Source organism: Trifolium pratense, linkage group LG2 (genome assembly GCF_020283565.1).
Source record: "Trifolium pratense cultivar HEN17-A07 linkage group LG2, ARS_RC_1.1, whole genome shotgun sequence".
Taxonomy (NCBI): domain Eukaryota; kingdom Viridiplantae; phylum Streptophyta; class Magnoliopsida; order Fabales; family Fabaceae; genus Trifolium; species Trifolium pratense.
This window is the reverse complement of record NC_060060.1, coordinates 29,405,714-29,431,221: the sequence shown is the minus strand read 5'-3', so window position 1 is coordinate 29,431,221 and position 25,508 is coordinate 29,405,714. Positions and strand designations below refer to the sequence as shown.

The window sequence follows — 25,508 nt, the reverse complement described above, 5'->3', positions numbered from 1 at the left end:
CACAAAAATGAAAAATAAAAAGCATCTTCTTAATACGAGTAACAATTTTCTTTTTTTGGTTGATAAACGAAATGGATAAGTCATTGAAAATTCACACACATAAAGTGGAGTCACCGGGATTCGAACCCCAATCATGACGTCCGACATTAGCAATTTTCTTTTTAGTCATATCATGGGCAATAAACGTCCAAGCTTGGCGTTTTTGCATCACTATTGTGATCTTGAAAGGAGGCTTTCTAACTAAGTTTAAAGGAATTTAAAATTTTTAGTATTAGGATCAATTTATTTTTGGTTATATTAATAGAAATAGTATCTTCTTAATAAACCAATACATTAGACTTTAAGTGTTTAATGATTTTTTTTTAGGATAAATTGTTCGAAAGAATCCGAAGTCGAATCCTAGTATGAACAATTTTAGTTCAGACTTTACTTACGACCGAACTCTAATCCTAGAGCCGAATAAATCGAAATAGGTGCAAAATATATCATTTTTTGTTGAAATATTATTTCTTAATTTCACATCAAAACGGGATTCACTATTTTTCCAAATGTCTACTGCAAGCTTATGTCTTTCTATTTTTGTAAACAAAATTGTGACAATATTAGTATTGTCACTTTTATGAATAAATTTGTGAACCGATGATTTTGAAAGACATTTCTAAGATACTGTTTATCCAAAATACTGCGATTTTAAAAAACAATATAATTAATAAGGATCATATTAACTAGTGTATCTTAAATCACTAATTAATTAAGAAACTAAAAAAAAGTAATACATTTTATATTGAAAACAACATTTTTTATACTTTTAAGAGTTTAGCTATAATTTTTTTAAAAATTACTATATTTATTTTCTGAATTAACTAGTATTTTAAAGGCAAGAGTTAGTATTTTTTATATTAAAATATGTTTTAGTGGTTTATCATAGTGTAAATAAATAAATGTGAAAAGAGAAACCCCACCTAGTGCTACAATATTTTGGAGGTAGATTCACTCAATAGTTTCATTTCCACCTTCATCGGTTAATATATTGGACACGTACTCACCCATTTCAAAATTATTTAATTATTATAATATTATTATTTTAACTTTTTTATGAGTCTTGTTTCAAAAACAATGTTCCTAAATCTATCTATCTATTAATAATAGTGCTGATGATGTGACTCAAATTCTTGTGTAAAGTCTACCAGATTCGTTGAAAATTGACATCATATTCTCATCAAATTATGCAGATTCTTAAATGGTTAATCACTCACTTGAAGTTATCTTCATTTCAAGGGTGATTCTCCCACTTTAAATGGTTAGTATCACGTTGAATATATAAAGTGTTGGAGCTAAAAAATTAACAAAAGTCAGGATAAAATCTTAATTTTACAGAAAAATTTCAATTTTTTTTTAAAAAACTCAGTTTTACTCTAAACTAACCCCCCATAAATTTTTTAGTTTTGTCATAAATTAACCCCTAAAATACCAATATTTTTTACCAGAGTCTGGACAAGTGTCTGAGTTGGCTGGGCGGTGAATCCGCCACTTAATATATATAAAAGAGGTGATTCTTATACATAATATTATAATGTTTTGAGTGAAGATATAATATCTTGATTTGTTGTAATGCTTGAGTAATATAGTCTATAGTTGCTCTCAACATTTTCGTGACTCTCCACGAAAAAAAGACCGTCGGCATATTAGGTGTCGACACTTGACACCACGAGATTGAAACTTAAACAAGCATTAAGATATACTAATACTAAAGTTTGGTAAAAAGTAACATATATCATATAAGTTAGCTAATATCGTATAACATCGGATATTAAATTTGAAATATTTTATAAAATTAGCAATTGAACCGACTAAGAAATAATGAAAAGCTTGTAATTAAGAGAATATATAATTGTTACCAAATAACCCTAAGTTAATTGATTGTAGAGCATATGAAATTAACAGTTAGATCTTGGTATCAAAGAAATTTTGAAACAAAACAAAATTAGAAACTTGGGGTAAATAAGAACCTCTATGGCATAAACATTGTTGTTGTTTGAAGATCTTTTGAAAGCAACTTCCCGTGGTTTGATTTGGTAGCAACTTTGCCCTCCTCATGATAATATCAAAATAAGAACTTCCTTTGAACCAATAAAATTGAAGTTAACATTTTCACCAATTGTACTTCTTCTTTTTTTTAGGCACCAATGGTACTTCTTAAATGCTTGTCTATTGAAAAAAGAATACTTTATGCCCCATTACTTTGTCCCCAATAATCATCAAAGGGGCATTGGAATTTCAAACCAAAACTTGGGTATATACACAACAAAGTAAAAAGAAAGAAAAAAAAGTTAAGTGTTTGCTTTTGCGGTGACAAAAATTTATTTTAATTACACATAAACTAACCATCCGTTTGGTTTGAGGGAGAGAAAGTGAGAGGAAATAAAATTACGCAAACTAATGAATAAACCTAGACTAATTTTAGTCCAAATTCACGTTAAAATAAATTTCAGAGACATCTCTAAAATTATTTTAATTCCTTCAAAAATGAAATCAAACATACACATAATTTGATATCCACTACTCAACTCAAAAAGAGTAAAGCAAAATGTTTAAAACTTAAAATGGTCCTAGGAATTAAGAAAAAGTTGTTAGGAATTGGTCATTTTCACTTAGTGGTATGTTAAGTTAACCTTTCTATTTAGAAAATGTGTTAGTGCTGTTTGGCCTAGTCAACATTGTTTCAACATTTGCAATTTGAAAATGAAAGTTTCTAATCTTTTAGTTTGGTATTTCAGTTCATACCTTTTGTTCTCTTTTCACCAAATCTCCGGTTCATACGTATAGAACCAAAATGATTTGGTACTAGACCTTGTTAATCTTCAATCTATTAATAGAAAAATCTAAAGGTAGAAAGACTTTTGTCTCTACAAACTTTCCTAAGACGTATCCTTTTTTTTTTTTTGACAAACCCTACGTATCCTATAAATCAAAGGATGTATAATTAAATACTAGTATTTGTTTGGTCCATCTATCAACTCCTAAGGATGTATAATTAAATATTTGTTAGAGGTGCATACATTAGTCTTGTGGTTCTTCGTTCGATGTAGGAGTATATATAGATTGGGCAAATTCGGTTAACTCGGTCAAACTCACCTAATTCAATCCAAAAAATTAGGTTGGGTCGGACAATTGGGTGAATATGGATTTCAAATGTGAAAAACCCATAAAAATAATCGGGTTTCGGATAAAACCGGACTAAACCCAAAAAACCACTGACCCACCAGTGTTATGGTTTTTTGAAATATTTTTTATGAAAATACTAAAAATTTTGTCATTTGATTGTTAAATATTTTTATAGTTAAAATAAGTTATACTATTTTTTAAGAAAATAAAAAGATTGAATAATTTTTATAAAAAAATATGATAATTCGTCACACTATTTTTAAAAATAAAAAGATTGAATAATTTTTATAAATAAATATGACAATTCATTGCACTATTTTTAATAGTGAAATAAAGTTACACTATTTTTCAGGAAAATACAATGAGTGAGTTATTTTTATGAAAAAATATGATGATTTTTCATTTAGATATTTAATATTAAAAATATAGCAAAATAATTTGGGTAACCCATGATCCAACCCAATCCAACCCAGAAATTAGTAGGTTTATCCAACCCGGCCCAATGTTATAACGAGTGGTTATTTTACTGAACTCAATCCGAAGTAGCCTATGTGGTTCGGATTTTGGTTTTGGCCAAACCCAACCCAAACCGGCCCACGTACACCCCTAGTTCGATGAATAAATAAAAATTTTGGTCCGAAGGTAAGGTGGACATGGACGCACGGTGAGATATAGACGTGGAACTAAGGTCAGTGCAGACTTCAAAACTCATAGAGTATTGACAACGTGGCAAGAGTTGTACTCACTTTTTTTAGGGGTATGAAACAATTTCTTACCCTCCAAACCAACCTATTGGTAGATGTGATTAATAATAAGGGTGATCTTAACTTGTGCCCTAAGAGCACATGTTAATCTACCTAAAAATAGAAATATAGTATTTAACGATACAAAGAATTTAATGTTTAGATAATTGAATACACCACCACAAGTTCAATAAATTTTTTTCACATTTATCTTCTTAACATGTGCCCTTAATAGCACAAGTTAACATTCTCCTAATAATAATAATAAATATTTTCCTCGGCAATGTAACTTAACTAAGGTCCCTCACTAAATTGTATGAAACCCAAATTGTCACGTCAAATTTTTACAATGAAAATAAAAAAAATAAGATACGTACTCTTTACAATAATCTCGTTAGAGATGTTTTAAATTACCGAAAAACATGTAATGTTAAAGTTTTTGTTTTTTTTTTGGGTACATACATGTAAATGTAATGTTAAAGTTATTTGTAGAAATTTAACTATCAAGACTAATATGGTAAGAAATTATTTAAATCTGAAGACTAATTATGGTAAAAATAACATAACAGAAATTTCCGAGCATAAAAAACCAAACGAGTCATATAGTATCTGTTTGTTTGTGTTTCAATTCCAATACTAATCAAACACGTTTAGCTTAACTGTCTTTATCCATCTACAACAACAGACAACAGTATCTCTGTCTCATTCATTCATTCTACTACTGTTTTTGTTTTCTATGTACTTTTTTCATTCTTCTTGTTAGTTATAACAACTATATCCATACCTTTCCCAATTCTCAAAGCCTTAAACTCCAACAATTTCACATAGAGAGAAAAAAGAGTGTTTCTGACATGGTTCCAAAATTCAGTCTTGGTGTTGATGATGCTGGAACTTGACATGGAACTAAGCCTATCTCAATTTACCATCACAACCCACTTTTTCAAACTGTAAAAAGATCAAATTTTTGGAGCAACTATAGTTCATCTTGTGATGTTATGTTCCTTTTTTGGTGTTTGAAATCATGGGGTTTCTTGGTTTCCTAGCTTGGCTTTATAAACTCTAATTGTAGCTTCTATGGGACCAACCTTCTTGGTGGTCCAAATGGTACAATCTCTTCCTCTCTAAATTCATAGTCATCTTCTTTTATAATTCATTGTTGTTGTTTTTATAGAACATGATTAAGTGTATCTTTTGGTGTCACGGTGATTATGCCAGAATTACGGTGATCCACTGTTATTTTGTAGAAGCTACATAGCGTAGCTTTTGGAAAATCACGGTGGATCACCGTGATTCTGACATATCCACGTAATACCAATCATACGCTAAGTTCTAAGTCCTTTCATGTGAATTCTGAAGGTTTGATATTGAGTATTATTTTTTCCTACAAATAAAAGAGTTAAAATCATGGTTTATTTGATGATAATATTCAAAAAATTATGTTTGGTAGATGATAATTACATAGTATTATTCTTCTCCTTTGATGATTTGAGTGATAGAAGCAGCTATATATATTTACTGCTTTTCCATGGTTTGGTGGATGATTCTTGATTTCCAAGGTGTGCAGTGGCTGCTGTACCAACTGACTTTTATGTTGAGTGCTAGAAGCAGCTAATTTGACATATGACTTACACATAGGAATCTTAAGAAAGTGATTAGTTATGAATTTTTTAAAATGGTTTTTTCTAGTTTAATTTAATGAAAACATTGCGATTCCTTTAAATTTTGTTCTTATATGTGCAAATAAGGATTTCAGCTCATAAAAAGAAGTTCAATAGTTTAATCTAGGTTCTAAGTTGTTCTCTTGTTTCATGAGTTTGGAAATTTGTATGCCATCTTTCAAAATTTGGATGCTAGCTTAGTTTATGGCTATCTTCTAATTTCGTTGTTTTCGTTTTCTTTTATTAGAGAAAATACTCATTAGTCTTCTTGTTGCAGGTTCAAATGAAATGATCTGGTATTAAAAGCTCTTTCGACTTTGGTAATGGCAATTGTGTTTTGAATTGGTTTTCTGATGATATTCTTGATTTCAACTCCAAAACTTTGTTGATTCTGGATATCAATCTCTTTCCCTTTATACCAGATAGATCTGGTAGAGTGTTTGGCTTCACCGTGGGGCAAATCTCCTTTGGCATTATAGCTTCCGAGTTTCAATCTCGGAAGAGGTAAACTTATTAGCTACTACCTAGAAATTACTTATGTTTGAAGATTCATCTGTGTTGGGCAAATCTCCTTTGGCAAAAGTTACTTAATTTTCTTTGTTTCGATTCTTAGCAGTAAAAATTATATATCGAAATAGTATCTGTCATCGTCTATGAAAGTATCACCATTCTAAAGTTATTCCACACTTTCACTAGGACAAATCTCCTTTGGCATCTTTTGATTATCTTAGTTATTTTCCACCAACTTCTTTAACTTTTCCTTTCAAAAAATCACAAAAAAATCCGTCCGGTAGTTGTAGCTCGTTGATACTAGTTTCATAAACCTCTCTTGAGTTTCTTTCTGTGGAAATTCCAGTCAAACCTGGGCAAATCTCCTTTGGCATTTCGGAGTCGTGATAGACTCCAATTATCCCCGTCGGGCAAATCTCCTTTGGCATTTAAATTTCTAGTTTCTGTAGTCAAGGTATTCTGTTTTTCAGAAACTGGCTTAGTATCTGTGACAAGCATCAGTATCAATCAAACACATTTTCTATTGTATACCTCTTAAGTCAATATCAATCAACTCGTCGTGGATTGCAATACAGACTGTCAGTGGTTCTTAATGCTTAACAAGGTAAGGATCTTCTTGAATCCCTATTTACTGTTAATATTCGTTTATGTATATGTTGCGATTTTGCTGACCAAACCAATCACTTGACTGCCAAGGTATCTCTTTTGTATGGAAATGAGATTATCAATAAATATTTGTTTTCCATACATATAGATCCTTCAGATATTTTTTATTAAAAAACTACATCTAGTTACTAGGTTTTGTGCTTAATTCTTTTGATATTGACGTTTGCAGATTAGTTCGGATTCATCAGTTTCGTCATAATTGTCGTCCATTGACTAACATTACTATTATTTCCATTTTTTGTGTCTTGAAGTTGTTTTCTTGTAATTATTGTATTGATGTTACTATGAAACACATTATGACAGACATATTGAAGTTATTTTCCAAGTGTGATGGAAGCTCACATGACTGATTCAGACTGGGAGTCTTCCAGTGAGAGCTGCAGCAGTGAGGATCAAGAGGATATTGATTTTCAGTATGGAGGGCAAGCTCGGAGCATATTGTCGAGTTTAGAGGAAAGCATCGGTAGGATCGATGATTTTCTCTCGTTTGAGAGGACATTTGCTTATGGCGATGTTGTCTGCTCCTTGTCAGACCCATCTGGACAGATGGGGAGGGTTGTCAGTGTTGACGTGTTGGTGGATTTGGAAAATGTTCAAGGAAACATATTAAAAAATGTCAACTCTAAGAAACTTCTGAAGATTCGTTCCATTTCAGAAGGTGATTGTGTAGTTAAAGGGTCGTGGCTTGGTCAGGTTCAGAGGGTAGTGGATAGATTAACCGTATTGTTCGATGACGGGACTAAATACGAAATCACTACCTTGGAAAAAGATAAGATTTTACCACAAACTCCTAATTTTCTTGAAGATTCACAGTATCCATACTATCCAGGGCAGAGAGTGAAGATTAAGTCCTCGACCGCTTCTAAATCAGCTAGATGGCTATGTGACAATTGGAGAGACAATCATGATGAAGGAACTGTTTGTTCTGTGGAAGCCGGTTTGGTGTATGTTAATTGGCTTGCGTCGGTTCCTTTAGGTTCTAATGTGAATGCAAATGCTCCTCCATGTTGGCAAGATTCCAAAAACTTGACCATGTTATCGTGTTTTTCACACGCAAACTGGCAACTCGGTGATTGGTGCATGCTCCCAGTTGCAGACCAAAAGGAACAAGTCGAAAAGATGATTCGAGATTCATCTGATAGTTATCTTCGTAATAAGCATAGTATGGCTAGGGAATATAGGAGAAGAAACCTTCACTCTAGCATGGAGGAATTGTTTATAATTGGGAGGATAAAGACCAAAGTTGATATTATTTGGCAAAATGGTGAACATACTTTCGGATCAGATCCACAGAATTTAGTTCCTGTCAATGTCATAAACACTCATGAATTTTGGCCTAATCAGTTTGTGATGGAAAAAGGTACTTCTGATTCTGATGTTGATAAGCCTAGCAGCAATAAACAATGGGGTGTCGTTCTATCGGTTGATGCAAAAGAGCATACGGTAAACGTACAATGGAGAACAGTTCCTGCATCTGAGCCAGGTGATTTGGTTGGAGAAACAACGACGGAAACTGTGAGTGCCTATGAACTCATTGAGCACCCGGATTTTTCCTGTTGTTTTGGTGATATTGTGTTCAAGGCGTCTCAAAAACAGCTTGGTTACCTAGCTGAGAAAAATAATGCAAATTCAATGAGTGACTTGAATGTGGAAGCTCCGCTGAAAAACCTGGACCAAATCGGTTATCAGAATAAGTCGCAAGATAACTGTCACCTATCCTGTATTGGCAATGTTACCGGTTTCAAAGATGGTCATGTGGAGGTGAAATGGGCTACTGGTTTAACAACCAAGGTATGCCATTTCTTTTCATTTTGTTTGTAATTTTATGTTATTTTGTATCTCTTCATCGTCAAGAAGTCGTTATAAATTTATCCGTGTACATGAACAGATTCCACCCTATGAAATTTTCCGGTTTGACAAACAAGAAGGTTCAACTGCAACTCCTGTTTTTTATGAAACAAATATTGAGGAGTTGGCTCAAGAGATTGTTGAATATGGAAATCTACCTTCTGACCAGAAAGTAAAGGTAAGGAAAATAATAGAACCTATAAACTTGTCAAAAATGTCATTTTTCAATGAGATTAGTTGTTGAGATTACCATAGGGATTGTCTAATCTAATCATAAGCTTAATCTTGCTTTGATGATCAGGGCTTGTCAGATTGTAATGTCGATAAAGATAAATGTGAAAAGAATCCCAGAGAGAGTAGTTCATTTTCCCTTCCTCAAGCTGCCTTTGAACTTTTCTCCAGCATTAAAGCCGGCATATTCCAAAAACTTGGCGTGACATCCTTTTATGGAGCTGTTTCCTCGGTCCCTACATTTGAAGAGGGAAATACATCTGATTTTCTCGACAAGAAAGATTTGGAAACTTGTGGCCATGACACTGATTCATATCCTGTGAGCAGGTTGCAGTCTACTGAAGACTCAACTCCATACGATGAAGTCATTAGGATTCATGAGGGGAGTGATGTTCCGGTTTCTTCAGACAGTAACGGTTCAGATCAGTTGAAGCAGTTTGATGTAATTGATAATTGCTCAGACCACCACTTTTTTAACGAGGGAAAAGGGCTGCCATTATCTCAGGTTACAGAATTGACACATCTCTTAACTGACACATAATTACATTGAAATCATTTCGGCTGATTTTTTTCCTCTCCGTTGCTCCTTTGTAGGTTAAGAAAGGTTGGTCGAAAAAGGTACAACAAGAATGGAGCATCCTAGAGAAAAATCTTCCCGGTACATACTTCCTGTTTGATTTATATATCCATAAGTTTATGTTAAAGTAGTGTGCAAATAACCTGAAAATAAGTAGCATATTGAAGGAGTAAATAAATATGTCTGAGTTGATTTACTTACCAGAAAGGGAAATCTCTCGGAGTACTGTATGCTGTTAATATCCATCACAGTTTCTTTAAAAATGACATGAAATCTTTATATGCCTAAACAGAAACCATTTATGTCCGTGTTTTCGAAGAAAGAATGGATCTCATGCGAGCAGCCATTGTTGGTGCGTCAGGGACACCTTATCAGGATGGCTTGTTTTTCTTCGATATATGTTTCCCTCCCGAGTATCCCAATGAACCACCTGTAAGCTTTCAAATGAAATTTATTTTTATTTGTGTGCTTTGTGAATTATATTTTGGTACTTCAACGATCTCTCATCCTATCATTGTGACCTTTGAAACTCCTTGCAGATGGTGCACTACATTTCTGGCGGGCTACAATTAAATCCTAATTTATACGAGTCAGGGAAAGTGTGTTTGAGTCTCCTAAACACATGGAGTGGTACCGCGACTGAAGTGTGGAACCCTGGAGCTTCGACAGTTCTTCAAGTCCTTCTCTCTTTACAAGCTCTTGTCCTTAATGAGAAGCCTTATTTCAACGAGGCTGGATACGACCAACAAATTGGCAGAGCCGAAGGAGAGAAAAACTCAGTTAGCTACAATGAGAATGCTTTCCTTCTCACCTACAAATCCATGCTGTATCTATTAAGAAATCCTCCGGAGGTAAAATAGTCAAATAAATTTTTATATTTACTGTCATTGAGGATATTTAATGATTCTCTTAATCTTCATACGAAACAAGTTTGAACGGAATTGTAACTAAACTGATTTCGATTGCAGCATTTCGAGGCATTGGTGGAAGAACACTTTCGACAACGCTCCAAACATATACTTATGGCTTGTGAGGCATGTCTTGAAGGAGGTCCTATTGGAGGCGAAAAAACTGAGCATGAAAACCAGAAAGGAACTTCTACAGGATTTAAACTTATGCTTGCTAAACTCTTCCCTAAGCTTGTAAAAGCATTTTCTGAAAAGGGTATTGATTGCTCTCAGTTTGTTGACACGCAAAAGTAAAAGCTCGACGAAGTTGAGTTAACTTAACCATCAAGGTTTCTGGTGTGAACATTATGTGTAATATTAATTTGTTTTCATGTATCTGTATAATAATATATCAAGTTATGCTTGAAGAATGAAGTTGTACTAAAAAATAAAAATAAAAAACCTTGTTGTATTTGTATGTATCATATGGCTTGCATATGTGAAAATATTTGATGAGAATAAAAACAGTTTATTCTGTGAACAATTTTATATTGTCTTTACAGAATGCTTTGTTTATACTGATTTGTTTGATTTTTCCTAAGTTGCAACAAATACTTCATTTCTGAATAAATACTACTTCAACAATGACCAAGATTGAAATTACAGTTTGTTTAATATTACACCGATGACATCAAATTACACTGATATAACATGTGTGTAATAATACATTGTTCAATAACATTTTAACTTTTACTTAAGTTTGCCACAATAATTTTATTTATATCGTATACACAGATTATATTTTAATGTTCAAATATTACAACTAATCAAATATTATTATTGGTTGAAGGACAATTCAATCCTTTTAGTGAATCTCAAATCTCAATAAGTGATTAGTCATTGAATCCTTGGCCATACTGGTAAATAGCTTGAGCTCTCCCAAAATTAATCCTTGATTTATAATAGTAATATATTCTTATAAGAAACGATTAACATTTTATATTTTCTATATTATAGATTAAATAAAGTAGTTATTCAATTAACCTAAAAAAATCAGTGTTCTTATAAAAAGGATTTGAGGAAATATTATAGTAGAAATTAAAAAACCAAAAAATCAACGAATCGTTTGTTGGTTTAGTGGTGATTGAGGTTGAACTTGATAGGGAGGACCACGGTTCGATCCCTACAATCACGATCGGAGAGAACTGGAATCACTTAATGCCCGAACAACTACCCTAAAACCAGATTAAATTTGCGGTGAAAGGAAGAAGAAAAAAAAACTAAAAAATCTTGTCATGATCAAAAAGATTCTCTGCATAGTTCTTAATTCCAGTGGGTCTGTTTGGTTCGAAATAGAAGGAGGGGAGGGGAGGGAAGGGGAGGAATTTTAATGGAGGGGAGGGGAAGTGAGGGGAGGGGAGGATAATATTTATGTTTGGTTCAAAAGAGGGGGAGGGGAGGGGAGGGGAGGTGACAAATTTTTACTAAATATGTGTTTGGTTCACAAGGGGAGGGGAGGGATTCTAAAATTAATTTACTTTTTTATCCTTGTCATCTTTACAAAATCTCAACATTTTAAAATTATTCAGTATTCACTACATAAACAATTAAATATGAAAATTCAATAACCGAAAACTCCAGAAATAATCAAATGCAACATTCTAACAAAATTTTTTATGTTCAAAAATATTAGAGCACTTCTAAAATATAATGTGTAGAATATGAAAATATGTATAAAACAATTTATTGATAGTTAATTTTCCTAAAAAAACTTGTTGATAGTTTATATATATATATATATATGTACAGTGCAATGAATTAAAAAGTGTTCATTTTATTATATATAAAAAAAAAAGTATTCATCCAAAAATGTTGTAGGATAGGTAAAAAATAAAAACAAGTATCTTGTAAAAAAAGTATATTAAAACAAAAAAAAAAAATAGTACAGGTAAAAAATAAACACAGGATGTTAGCAACGTAAAAAAAATGGCAACAAACAAATAACTTAGTATGATTTAATATAAATTTTAAAATGAAAGTTTTGGTATTTTCAAATAAATATGAGGATAATTATGTCAATGTAATTAAAATTATAATAATTCATCTCTCCTCACCTCCCCTCCCCTCCAAATCCCCCCAATTTGGGGGGAAGTAAAAATTGGTCATTGGAGGGATTTTGCTCACCTCCCCTCCCCTCCTCTCCCCTCATAAAATTTGAACCAAACACAAAACATTTAAAATATTCCCTCACTTCCCCTCCCCTCCCCTCCAAAAACCCCGAACCAAACATACCCGTGACCACTGAAGAACACAAACACTGGTTTTCTGCAATACAGGCTGGCTCACACTCCAATGCTTCTTCCTCAATCACACGCTTCCATTTCTCAACTCTATTCAATTCCCAATTTCTAAAACCCTAGAAATTCAAATTCACAATCCAAATGTAACAACACACACACACACACACACACTTTCACCAAAAAAAAAAATGGAACTTTCTTATTCTGCTATCACTCTTTTCTTCTTCTTCTTCTCCTTCGTAGCTTCAAACCCTTCCGATTCATATTTCAAAACAACCTACGATCGTCTCTGCAACACCGTCGTCCCTGCACCAACAGCTCCGTTCAATGCCGAAACCTCCCCCCGTCTGGCCGAATTTCTCCGATTTCAGTCCGGTTACTTCTCCGGCGGCGATCCAATTTTCAACCGATCAACTGCCGAAAGCCTCGCAAAGCATGTCTTCTTTCACGTGAACTTCGTCCGGAAAACTTCCACCGACGGAGTTCACAAATTGCAGGCGCAACTAGTTCTCCGGCATCGAGAAGTTGTAGACCGCACTCGTCACAGGTCGTTGGCGATGGTTTATCCGGGACGTAGGGTTTCGCATTGGCGGGTTTTGGGGATGAATGTTCATCTCAATGGTTTTTGGTCACAATCTTCTGGTAAGCTTTGTATGTTTGGAACTGGAAATTATGGTAGGTTCAATAGGCATAATGTTAATGTTGTTCTTAAGCTTAGTTATCCGAATGATGTTTCGCTTTCGAGTAGTTTGATTACCGGAACTCTAGAAACCTTTGATGATATGAAGATTGAACCCATTTCAATATTGGCTTTATCTCAGAGTCCAAATTATAGCTTTAAAATGATTGAGAACAAAAATGATAGTGGTTGTGTACCTGGAGCGGCCGGGGAGAGTTTGAATCTTAGTAATCTGAATCAAGGTGCTTGCAGTGTGTTTTCTGGACATAGGAATAGGTTTCGGCTTGAATATGGGAGTAACTGCCATAATGCTAGTTGCAGTCCACTTGGTGGTGGTGGTGATTTTGAGAACTTGCCTGGTTTCATGCATTTCTATCCTACTCGGTGTGTGGAGAAGCGGAAGATTCATATGATGTTGGGTTTTCCTAACATGGATTACAATGAATATGTGTTTCCGTTTTATCCAAATACAACGTTGATATCTGAGGGGGTATGGGATGAGAAGGAGAATCAGCTTTGTGCAGTTGTGTGTCGGATTTTGAACTTCACGGGATCTCCTTATGTTGGAGATTGCTCGATTAAGCTCACGTTAAGGTTTCCTGCTGTGTTGTCTTTGAGAAACAGGAGTACTGTTTTTGGCCGGATATGGAGTGATAAACTTGTTGGTGAATCAGGCTACTTTGGTAGCATTGGATTTGAGGGTAACTGGAAGGCATCAAGAGTTGTACCTGGTTTACAATACAAGTATACTGAAATTGACAGAGTGAGAAAGTCTTGTGGAGAAAAGGTGACTGCTAGAGGAAAAGAAAAGAAGTATCCAGATGGATTAACTTCTGATATGGCATTCAGCTTGTCTGTGACAAACACTAAAGGGCAAGTAACTCAAGGTTACTCGTCGCCACTGTTTGTTGGTGATCAAATATATGACAGGCAGACTTATGGGGTTCCATTTATGCCGACAAATGGGAACTTGAAAGCACACAGTTTTCAGTTCAGCAGTTCATTGAATGTCAGTTATGCAATAACCTTGAACCATTTTAAGCTTGGTAGTCAAGACTCTGAAACAAAAATTAAAATTAATGCTGAAGGATTGTACAATAGGAAAACTGGAGTTATGTGTCTAGTAGGATGTCGGCATTTGAGAACAAATGACAAAATACTGATAAAGAACGATTCTCTGGACTGTGAAATCATGGTTAATGTCCAGTTTCCTCCAATGAATTCAAAAGGAGGTGAATCTGTTAAAGGGACTATAGAAAGCACACGACAAAAGGTAGACCCCTATTATTTTGAGCCCCTTCAGTTGTCTTCATATTCTATTTACCGAAGCCAAGTAGATGCATCCATTTGGAGAATGGACTTTGAGATAATTATGGTATTGATATCAAACACACTTTCTTGTGTGTTTGTAGGATTGCAACTCTTCCATGTGAAAAAGCACTCAGAAGTACTTCCTCACATTTCCATTGTGATGCTTCTTGTTATTACTCTAGGTCACATGATTCCCCTGATGCTGAACTTTGAAGCCTTATTCAAGGTGAATCATAATAGTGTGCCGGATGCTTTTCTTGGGAGTGGAGGGTGGCTTGAAGTGAATGAAGTCATTGTGAGGATGGTGACAATGGTAGCTTTTCTTCTAGAGTTGCGTCTTGTACAGTTGACCTGGTCTTCAAGACAAGGTGAGGAAAGCCAGATAAGCTTGTGGGCTTCCGAAAAAAGGGTTCTTTATATGACTCTACCATTGTATATTGGAGGTGGCTTGATTGCTTGGTTGGGGCACGTATGGAAGAATTCTAGCCAGAAAAGTTCTCGACCGCTCCATCTTTCACGCCATAGGTCCAAGTTTCCTCTTGTTGGACAACATTCTTATCAAGGTCCTTCACTATGGGCAGACTTCAAATCTTATGCTGGTTTACTCCTGGATGGCTTTCTGCTTCCACAAATTCTGTTCAACTTATTGTCTAACTCGGGAGAAAAGTCTCTAGCATCTTCATTTTATTTTGGAACAACCATTGTTCGTATACTTCCCCATGCATATGATCTTTATAGAACTCACAGTTCTTCATGGTACCTTGATATGTCATACATATATGCAGACCATGGAAAGGATTTTTATTCAACAGTTTGGGACATCATAATTCCAATTGCTGCTCTTTTGTTCGCTTTCCTCGTATACTTTCAGCAAAGATTCGGAAGCCGCTGCTTTCTTCCAAAGAGGTTCAGAGAAACTTCTTCTTATGAGAAAGTACCTGTTATTGGTAATGATGATTTGTGATGATAGCCTAATATTGATTACATTTTGTAAAATGATATTATTTTTAGCATTGGAAGACACTTCTTGCAATGACAGATATACAGTTCACTCTAACAGAGTTTACACGATTTTGTTTAATCTTTTTTTTTTTCCTGCTGATTTTATTTTTAAAGAGAAAGCTAACATGTTGATGAGGACTTGTTATTTCTGCTTCGGTCATATAAGTTTTGCTCAAAGTTTCCTGCTATGAGACAAAACGCTGTTCATTTGAGCAGTTGGCAAGTTAAAAAACTTGATGCAAGTTAAAACTTGAGGTGCATTTAACAAAGTATCATTGTATTTGTATTTATAAGAATTTTGTCAAGTTATAAATCAATCACATATAGCTTTTTTCGAAAAAATAAAATCAACTGTGTATGTTTGGTTCCACTTTTAGAGTGGAGAAAATTATTTCTAGAGGTGTTGAATTGATTTTGACTAGTTTAATTTTTTAGAGTAAAATTACTTTTGCCTCCATAATTTATTCTACTTGAATAGAAATTGCAATTTTTTATTTTAGAATTGATTTTTATACTTAAATATTTATTGTTCAATTCACTTTTAAATGAATATATATATTCAAACGTAAACCACTTTATTTTCACCATAAAATAAACCACTTTACTTTCAATTTTAGTTGGGATCAATTTTACTCACCATGTACGGATGTTAAATAATTTAGAGATTAATTTTTAGAATTTTCTAAAAATAAAATTAAAAAAATAGAAATTTTTTTGTGTTTATTTACCAATATGAAAATTACTTCTTTCTTTTATAACAAAAAAATCAGTAATTAAAAAAATCAACTTTTTTTTTTAGAAACTAATATAAATAACATCTCATTTGTAGCAAACCGTGATTAATCTCAGTAATTAAAACTTTTAAAAGTGACTATTTTTTTAAAAAGTATTTTTTTTAATGAAAATAATTGTAGCAAACCGCTCATTCCGAGTACTTTTTCAATGGAATCATGTGAAAATAGACTAATAAGAAGAGCGTGATCAAATAAAAAAATTGCAGACTGAACCTTCTTAACATCTAAGTAAAAATAAGTAAATTGCAGAATGAACCTTCTTAACATCTAAGGAACAATACACAATGTGTTTAGAGAGCGTGATCAAATAACTAGTGCACAACTAACATGTAGATATACACCATCTAACTGAAAACTATCTAGAAAGCATAGCTGCCTCGAGTTCATCTTTATCAGCTAATATCTAAGATTGTACTAGATATGAACAATATATACATACAACAAGATCGTCAATGGGAAGCATGGTAATTTACTGTTATGAGAGACAATGACAATCACCCTCCTCCTCCCTTATTGTCATGTAAGTACATAAGCCATAACTGTCATAGCCTGAAAATCAGTACCAAGTATGAATTAGAATTGAAAAAATCTGATAAAAACATATATATGATATAAACAGGACATGCATGTGAGTTGTTACAAAATATCATTAATCTTTATGGTTACTGAGGTACACAGATTCATTATACTTGAGATTGTGGCTAAAAAAAGAATTGTTTGGAAATGAAGTTAACAAAACAATGTTTTGGCTCTGATTAGTGCATACATTAATCTGTAGGCATCCATTAACCATGGCAAAACATCGAGGCAGGACTTGCCACAAGTGATCTTGCCTCAAGTGGTACTAACAAGTTGATATACTCCTACATGGGAAAATACAGAAACGCATATCTCTCTCCGGGTCAATGAACATGCGCTTTGTTTTAGGTATGACCTGCACATGCAATGCAAATTATTAGAGAATGTCACTGCAAATAAGCACAGCACACATTTACAATTTAAATTGAACCAAGGTTATGCATAAAATTAGTACCTTGGACTGGTACACTAAGTTGATACTCCTACATGGGAAGATACAAAAACATGTCTCGATGATAACACCTTTTGTTTTGAGACCTGCACATAAATTATTATAGAATGTTATTGTAAATAAGCACAGTACACATTTACAATTTAAATTGGACAAAGATTCCAGAATCGCACGGTCCAAGCTGACTCGATAGGAAAATGCTTCTAGAAGCAAATCCGTTAGCTATATACACCATGGTTCATTGCAGTTTACTAGGTAAAATTCAGCTTCAAATTAATTGCATAGCAAGGAGAGATATCTTGATGTTTTCATATTCAATTAACGAATAACTATATAATATTGCTAAGAACATGAAGCATAAATTACCTCCAATAACATCTTAAGCAGATTTCTTGCCACTAACTATTCGAGATATCTGGAGACCCCTGCTGAAAGCTTCATTAAAGAGAAGCCTAGTTTGCATGGATTGGAATCCAGGTAACCATGAGAAAACTGCCATGGGGGCCATAACAATAATCCCAAACAGTAAATCATAGAGTCGTGCCAAGGAAACCACAGTTTCCCACACTATAGTTGATTGCAGAAAAGGCCTAAGCACCTGGGCTATTAAAATCATTCCCCATCCTGTGGGAACGAATGCAAGCGAGCTTGTTAGAAGATCAACAAAACTGAAGCGGGTGAACTCCAGTAAGAGCACAATTACTAGAACTGTGACCATAGTCACAAGAAGCTGCACTAGTCGATAATATACGTGCTCATTTGTAGCATATTTATCCCGAGCATATGCTATGCTGATATAAATCGCAACAACAGCAACCATGAATATCCAAGACAGCAAGTAAACAGCTATACTAGTATTCTTATTTGCAATACCCAGCTGATAAACAATACCATACTGAAAAAAGAAAAACCGAAGGTCTAAAATGATTTCCAACAGCTTTCCCCATATACCAGTTGTTTTTAGATGATCTTGCTCCTCATACCACCATGTTTCCCAGCTGTATTCTGCCTTTCTGAATGGCCCGCCCGGATACCAAATCCAATTCACAAAGTCTTCAAAGTCATATACAGTCTTCAACCAATCAAACCCAGAGGGATTGAAGACAAAAGGAGACATAATCCATGAAACTACAAGAAACCAGTTTGAGATTGTCATAGCTATGTACACAAAAGTACCCTTAGGCAAGGGACTATGAGAAGCATACACAATTAAAATAATTCCAAGTTCAATAGCCTTAACAAAGTGGCTTCTAGCATATAGCCGATAATTCTCAGCAAAACTCTTGTGCTCCACCACAAAACCGCGACCTGTGGCTCGGTACTTCGCACCCCCATGAAGTATAGTCCGGCCAAAGAAATGGGTACGAGTGCCCAAAGAGAATGTAAAGAATAGTGATCCGAGCTCCAACTGCATTGTCAAGAAGTCCCAGACTGCAGGAAGGAAGCCGTGCTCAAGTGTATTTTCAACAACCATTGGGAGTGCAGTGAAAATACCAAGCTGGATTATAAACTGTTGATCTATGATTGCACCGAGGGCTTTATTGTTGCTAACACTTCTCTGGGCTTCCTTTTCAATGCCACTGAGGGCCATATAAAGGCGGCCCCAAAGATAGGCATAGACTGTCAGTACAACTACCATGGAGTTAAAGTAAAATCCTATAGTTGAGTAGAACACTGAAAGCATGCGAAAGAAGTCTAATCTATGACCTAGCCGGTAGACGTCTCTGCTCAAGACCTGCTCGCCATTGCCACTTGCGACCTTGGCCTCAAACATGGATATCTGATTCAAGCCAACATCTCTTCCTTTACCTACCTGTATATATTCATGATGTGTCACATTGCCGCCTCGCAATGTACAATTGAAACCAGCAAAAATATCTTCACTGATATTGATCACTCTGGATGCCTTGCTTACTCCACCCCGACACAAGAACCAGAATCTGTCAAACACATCCGGATGACCATAGTGCATCCGTACTTTCAAAGGGTTTGCGAGAACTCGCTGGCCCAGTGTCACAAAACTTGTCTCTTGTGATGACATGAACCAAGCAAGCGAAGAAACAGATCCTGTGAAGATATTCTCTCGAACACCCAAAATGGTTGGCTTCTTGATACCATGGTACACATTGAACTCCTCCAACAGATTTCGCATTTTGAGAGCTTCCTCAAAATAATTGTCTTGATTCATATCTATTGTCTGAACTGCATCACCCCGCGTAAAGATCATTGCATGATTTTGGTTTTCTGGTTTCCCTTCCCCAAGTTTTAAAGGACCGGGCAACCTGACGCGATAAATCTCAACCTCGCTCTGCAGTTGCTGATCAAACTTCACAAGAACAGAGTAGTATTCAGTCTCTTCCCTCCCCAAAGAAACCTCATCAACATAAGCCACTCGAAGGGCCTCATTATTTTTCATCAAATACAGTACATCATCAGCTCGGGGATTCTTCTCTGCCTTGTGACGTCCATACATCTGGCATGCCACTACATACGAGAACTTCATCATCGCACTACCATATTCATGTCCCTTGAATAACAATGACACACTGCTATCTGCCCTTCTCAATCTCCGTAAAGATGGATGCCCGTCTGAGCGTAGAGTATTCAAATTGTTGTTTTCATTAGTTGAACCATATGATGAAATAATATGCTCGGATCCCTGTCTTACGTCCATCTCAGATGCTGAATCAAGAAAGGAGAGCATCTTAAGGGCGCTATAGTAATACATCATCCCCCTGACTGTGCGGGACAATGTTTGACCTCTATAAGACACCCAAAGGCGGAGGTCCAATGATTTTGTTGTCCAGATATCATCCTCATCTTTCAAGCCCTCTCTATGCATCCTTTCCATAAAGTTATTCCATTCATCTTCATAAATCCTCTGCAAATAAAACAGAGTAGTAATGCCATCCTCATTCTCCTTTCGAAGAGATTCTTTGCTATACAAAACTTCCTCATCATAATACGGGGTCAAAACACTGAAAGCCATCATTTTTTCAACATAGGGAGCACGGGGCATGTTCATAAACAAAGAATTGCTAAAGAAAGCAATCCGCCGTCGAGCCTCAAGATTCAATGGAACATTATGCATAGAGTCTCTTGAAGTAAGAATTGTAGACAACCTTCTGAGCTGCCTAGTGAAGACTTCATCTCCGGCATCAGGAAACTCAATAGCATTCTCAAAGAGCAGTCCCCCTTCAGTTGTTGGACCTTCCAGCGCCAGACCTTCCTCAACCAGCTGGGTGGCGGACCTCTTAACCCTTGGAAATCTTCGAACACACAACTCATACAAGGCTTGCAACAAATTTACAGCCTTATTCAAATCTTTTTTTGGCTGTATCGAAAGTTTAACAAGTTCAGTCACCTTAACATGTAGCTCTGGTAGCAGAGACATCTTGTACGCTTCTGTTAACTTCCCCGCTTGAATGTAGGAGTCTATGTCCCTGAATATATTAGTCACAATGGAGGACTCGACCTTATCAACTTTAAGAATCTTATGAAATAAGTACTTGATGCTATCATAAGCCTCAATGACAGCACACCGGCGATACTCATTCTTGCACATCTTCAACCAAAGTGACGTGTCAGACTCATTTTCCAGCTCTTTTGCCTGACTAAGAGCACGTAGTAGCTCGTTGCAGAGAAGGAAACACGGCCATCGAATTACCCTAATGTTCCAGCAATTTTGCGGCAGTTCCAGGAGCTCTAGTTCTCGATCACTGATTATATCTTCATCCCTGAAATTAATGATAATCTCATTCCATATTAAGGCAAACCTGGTAGCGTCCACTTGGCTTGATTCAATTTTTGTGAAGGGTTGACCAAGTCCGTACCGTAATTTCAACCGACGGATGGCATCACGAACCTTCTTCAGCATCGTAGCTTGCTGGCTTAGCAACTTCTCCTCTGGCATGAGATTGAACTGCATTGCACTGGCAAAGAACTGGAATCGGAGCCTGAGTTGTGAGATATTCCGAATTTCACCCAAATGCGAGAACAGACCAATCGTCGCACCAATAAAGGAAGAGAAAATCGAATACCATATTTGCAAATCCATGAAGTATATCAACACAACAGGTAACCATAGCAAAACAACTGCCACTCTGTTGGTGTTATTGAAAAACTCATGCCATCTATAGTTAACACCCTTAAGTTTCAATAAAGCCTTTGTGGGGGCAATTAGAGGTTTGAACTGAAGAAAATAACTGAATGAAAATTTTGAAGCTAATACTCCTATCCAGAAAATAGTATACTTCATATTATCTAGAAGCCCTTGTCTCACACCCCGACCCACAAAAATCCGGGTATGAAACCACCATGTCAACAAGTATACTATACTCCAGTCCGATTCCTCAATGAAGTTCTGCACACACGGCAGCACAAATAACACACAAGACAACATTTCTGGTATAAGAAAGCAGAAAACAATCTTAAGAAATGTAATAATCCTCTGATTTGCCGCATCAGACCAATTCCGACGAGAACCCTTCTCAAGCCAAATTAATCCATAAAAGACCCCAAACAAAACAGTCCATGTTATAGCAACCATAGTCTTGAGCACCATCCTTACTCCACGCCAAGCAGTCTCTTTAGTAACCAAACTATATTGAGTTCCGGCATCAAGCACAGATTGAAGTATCCTTAAACCACCCCAAGTGATAAACAAAGTCAACAATTTGACTAGAACATCCTTTCTCTCCAATGCTTGCCATGGATACTGAGTACCCTCCCAAGCAACAATAATAGCACCCTGCATGAACAAAATCAGCATAACCCAAAGCCTATCAAAACTCTTATAGATATTCCAAAATGACCTCTGTTCAACATACCCAGTTTTCCCTACACGCTTATCCTTCGGCGTAGTCCCAAAAAAACTAGACTCAAAATTCAAAGGCCATCTTAGTTTCTTCAAACACCTCCTACTCCAAAAATACTCATTAATATCATCATAATTCCTCCAAGCAGAATGTGGTGCTTTTCCATTTCTACTACTATCAACTTCAACCTTAATAGTATTATAAATCGGCATAACAACAGATTTCAAAAAACCATAATCACCAGAAACTGTTGGCAAAAAAGGACTACCAGTATTAGGGTCTATAGACTCATCAAGAACCAAATTAAGCTCCTTGGCCATGAAATGATAAACATAACAAAGACATTCAGGAACAAAACGAAGGTTACCAGCTTCACCCCAAATTAGAAGATAAAGCGAAACGTAAAGCAACTCACGGCGAAGATCCGACGGGTCACTGCGGCGGCGTGAGAAGACCACACTGGATTTCAAACCTAGATAAGAACACCATGCAGTGTAATTATGAAGAAGCTTTTTCCGGAACCGATGCAAAACTCCGGCGTCAAGCGCGTCGACGATAGCCGGAGGAGGTTCAAGGCGCATCTGAGCGTTTGCAAGGTGAAGAACCAAATGCTCTCTCTGATTCCTTGCGTTGTCGTTTTGAAAACCGAACAGTAACCGGAGCCAGTCGAGAAGGTCCATATCCGGTTGCCACGCCATGAATCGGTGCTTCGGTAAGTCTCCGACGGTGCGAAGTGCGGCGGCGGCGGCGCGTACTTCGGGATACCGGAGAGAAGGATGGTCTGTGAGGAGGTCGTGAACTGGTATAATGTTGAAGACGGAGTTTAGCGGTGGTGGACGTGGTTGGTTCACGGCGGCGCCACGCGCGGTGGTCGGACGCTGTCTGAGATGCATGGTGATTAGTAACCGTTTAACAGAAAGTGAGAAGTTGAGAGTTTGTTACTAAAAATAAACGGTTTATGAAATTGAATGCATTTTGTTGTTTCGTGAGTTAGTTTTGATTTTTCATTTTCTCTTCAGTTTCTCGTTGTTGTTGTGTTTCGGTTTTTTGTTTTAGGGTGTGTTTGGTTTAGTGTTGGCTAAAATTGAGTTTGGTAGAATTGAGTTTAACAGAATTGATTTTAGTTAAAAGTGAGTTGGTTAGAATTGATTTATGTTTGGATATATTATTCAAAAGTGATTCTCAACTTTTAATGTTGTTTGGTAATTTGAAATTAAAATTGCTTTTAGATGTGAAAATTACCAAAAGGGTATAATATACAATATCAAGATAAATATGAAGACCAAGTGAAATTATATAATTTTTTTTTTATAAGCGAAATTATATAATGTTTAATTTGATTAAATGTGACAACCGCTTTGAGTTTATCTAATTAATTAAAATCAATTTAAAAAATTTGTCAACAAAAAATACTCCAACTATCTCCATTTCTCTAGTACCTTCCCTTTACCATTTCCATTATCTTCTTCCCTCATCTCTCAATACGCTTTCAACATATTCATTTCTCACCTCCTTTTTCCTTCAATACAAACCCTCAATCTCTCTTCCAAATCAATGAATGATATTTCTCAATAAGTCACCATTTTCACTTTCACAATTCTCTAATTTCAAGATCCAGGATTTGTGCTCGTCTTTGCTCGCTTTTAATAGGACCATCATCACCGTTTCTATATTTGGGAGATGAATATGTGTTGCTGTGAATTTCAGAGAGGAAAGGTAACATCATCAGGATTTGTGTTGTTGTGAATATGTGTTGAGTAACTGATGATAGTGGTTAAGGGTAGTGATGGAATAATAAAAATTATGACTCTGTAACCCAACAACAAATCAAGAATTGATTTTGAGTCACCGTGAAAGCTAGGATTCCTGGCTTCTGGTAGACTCGCGTTTAGAAGTTAGAATCAATTGTTGAAGACAAAACCAAACATGTTGGCAAAAGACAAGAATCACGTTTAGCGGTCAAAACGTGAGTTTGAGGAGTGGAAACGCGTAACCAAACATAGACTTAGTTTCTTCTCACTGTTAGCTATGGCGGAAGAAAATAGAATAATAGAGTGAAGTTTGAAGAAGTAGAAAAGTACACGAAAAAAGAACTGAAACTTTTATTTCAATGTTCAGTTTCAACACCACGCGCTGTTAGGTGGGTTGAGAGACACGCTCCTAGTGGCGGGACCCACCAATAACACCATTAATTAAAAATCTTCTTGTAATCAATGCAACGGTTTGATTCTACCAAACGACGTCGTGTTGGTTTTAGTTTTATTCTATTTTTGTTGTGAACTTATTAATGTCATCGCGCACAATTATAGAGATTAATAATTTGATTTCAGGTAAAATTTTCACTTAAAATATTGGGTCAGGTTAGCATGTACATCAAAGACATATGTTAAGGTTTTAAATATATAAATTTGCATTTAATGTTAGAAAACTAATTTAATGTTTAAGAAATTAAATGCACAAATTTCAATATATTATTTCTACTTTTACTTCCTTAACATGTGCCTTTGGTGCACATGTTAACATTTTCCTAAAAAATGGGTTTGATATTTTTAGTCTATATCCACACTGCATCAATGGTGTGGTACACATGTCACTTATGCAGTACGTCGAAATACGTTCCTCACGGTTCATGTAGACTGCTAGATTGATCCCAACAACTCTCCACACTCCACGTCGAGTATCAAGTTGACGATTACAATTGTTCCTCTTATATAAGCGTGGAGGCTTGATGGCTACAATTGTTCCTTTTATATAAGCGTGGAGGCTTTCGCGCAAAGGTATGATTCATTTTTTTCGTCTTTCATCTCACCTTAATCACATACCAACTTGAATGTCAGAACGTAACTGTTTTGTAGTACTTTTGTTACTATGAACCACCACTCTAAAGGTCAAATTGCCTCCCGACATGAGAATTTTCTAAAAGTCAATCAAGACTGGCAGTGTCAGGAGACAATTTAATTGACTTTTTAAAATTTCAGAGGGGTATTTGCCAATTTCCAAATTTCAGGAGTATTTAATAAATTTTAAAATTTCAGAAGTATTTGACGGTTTACTCTTGTATTAAAGGCATATTTGATCTTGAAACATAAAAAAAGAGAAATGATATATGGACAACATTTTTTGAACAACATTGGACAACAATAATAAAAAATATTATTTTCTCTCTCATTTTTTTGTTTGAGTTTTCATTTTCTTTAAGTAAAAAAATCCCAATGTGTTAAGCATTCCCTCTCTTTGTTCCCGCTCACCCATTTTTCCCCTTTCCTAATCAGCTCTTTGCTCTCTCATTT

The 25,508-nt window shown here is 35.5% G+C and overlaps 3 protein-coding genes and 1 non-coding gene across 6 annotated transcripts; 2 read left to right on the top strand and 2 right to left on the bottom strand.

Moving 5' to 3' along the window:
- Positions 1 to 4,427: 4,427 nt before the first annotated feature.
- Positions 4,428 to 10,829, top strand: LOC123908015 (probable ubiquitin-conjugating enzyme E2 24). Of its 2 annotated transcripts, XM_045958516.1 has the most exons (9): positions 4,428 to 5,012; positions 5,844 to 6,680; positions 7,046 to 8,533; positions 8,631 to 8,768; positions 8,892 to 9,326; positions 9,416 to 9,479; positions 9,691 to 9,830; positions 9,938 to 10,249; positions 10,367 to 10,829. In XM_045958516.1, the coding sequence occupies exons 3-9, from the start codon at positions 7,073 to 7,075 to the stop codon at positions 10,598 to 10,600; spliced, it is 2,784 nt and encodes a 927-aa protein (XP_045814472.1). In that variant the 5' UTR covers positions 4,428 to 5,012; positions 5,844 to 6,680; positions 7,046 to 7,072; the 3' UTR covers positions 10,601 to 10,829. The 2 variants fall into 2 exon arrangements, with proteins under 2 accessions (XP_045814472.1, XP_045814470.1); XM_045958514.1 differs by having other exon boundaries at positions 4,534 to 5,012; positions 5,844 to 8,533.
- A 1,741-nt stretch (positions 10,830 to 12,570) lies between these two features.
- On the top strand, positions 12,571 to 16,070 carry LOC123908263. Its single transcript, XM_045958846.1, has one exon. The coding sequence runs from the start codon at positions 12,774 to 12,776 to the stop codon at positions 15,537 to 15,539; it is 2,766 nt and encodes a 921-aa protein (XP_045814802.1). The 5' UTR covers positions 12,571 to 12,773; the 3' UTR covers positions 15,540 to 16,070.
- Positions 16,071 to 16,610: 540 nt separating this feature from the next.
- Positions 16,611 to 23,274, bottom strand: LOC123907143 (callose synthase 11). Of its 2 annotated transcripts, XM_045957260.1 has the most exons (5): positions 21,235 to 23,274; positions 17,768 to 21,138; positions 17,405 to 17,487; positions 17,138 to 17,305; positions 16,611 to 16,920 (listed from the first exon to the last, which is right to left on the bottom strand). In XM_045957260.1, exons 1-2 carry the CDS (start codon positions 23,109 to 23,111, stop codon positions 17,781 to 17,783), a joined length of 5,235 nt encoding a protein of 1,744 aa, XP_045813216.1. In that variant the 5' UTR covers positions 23,112 to 23,274; the 3' UTR covers positions 16,611 to 16,920; positions 17,138 to 17,305; positions 17,405 to 17,487; positions 17,768 to 17,780. The 2 variants fall into 2 exon arrangements, with proteins under 2 accessions (XP_045813216.1, XP_045813215.1); XM_045957259.1 differs by having other exon boundaries at positions 17,768 to 23,274.
- Positions 20,061 to 20,143, bottom strand: LOC123912033. The gene has a single exon (XR_006810890.1). It is a non-coding gene; the product is annotated as a small nucleolar RNA J33 (small nucleolar RNA).
- Positions 23,275 to 25,508: the final 2,234 nt, after the last annotated feature.

What these genes read in the sequence shown, in the direction of transcription:
- LOC123908015 (XM_045958516.1), top strand. Translation starts at nt 7,073, where the DNA reads ATGGAAGCTCACATGACTGATTCAGACTGGGAGTCTTCCAGTGAGAGC. An exon ending in AAGGGCTGCCATTATCTCAG is followed by an intron (nt 9,327 to 9,415) that starts GTTACAGAATTG and finishes GCTCCTTTGTAG; the next exon opens with GTTAAGAAAGGTTGGTCGAA. An exon ending in TATTAAGAAATCCTCCGGAG is followed by an intron (nt 10,250 to 10,366) that starts GTAAAATAGTCA and finishes TTTCGATTGCAG; the next exon opens with CATTTCGAGGCATTGGTGGA.
- LOC123908263 (XM_045958846.1), top strand. Translation starts at nt 12,774, where the DNA reads ATGGAACTTTCTTATTCTGCTATCACTCTTTTCTTCTTCTTCTTCTCC.
- LOC123907143 (XM_045957259.1), bottom strand. Translation starts at nt 23,111, where the DNA reads ATGCATCTCAGACAGCGTCCGACCACCGCGCGTGGCGCCGCCGTGAAC.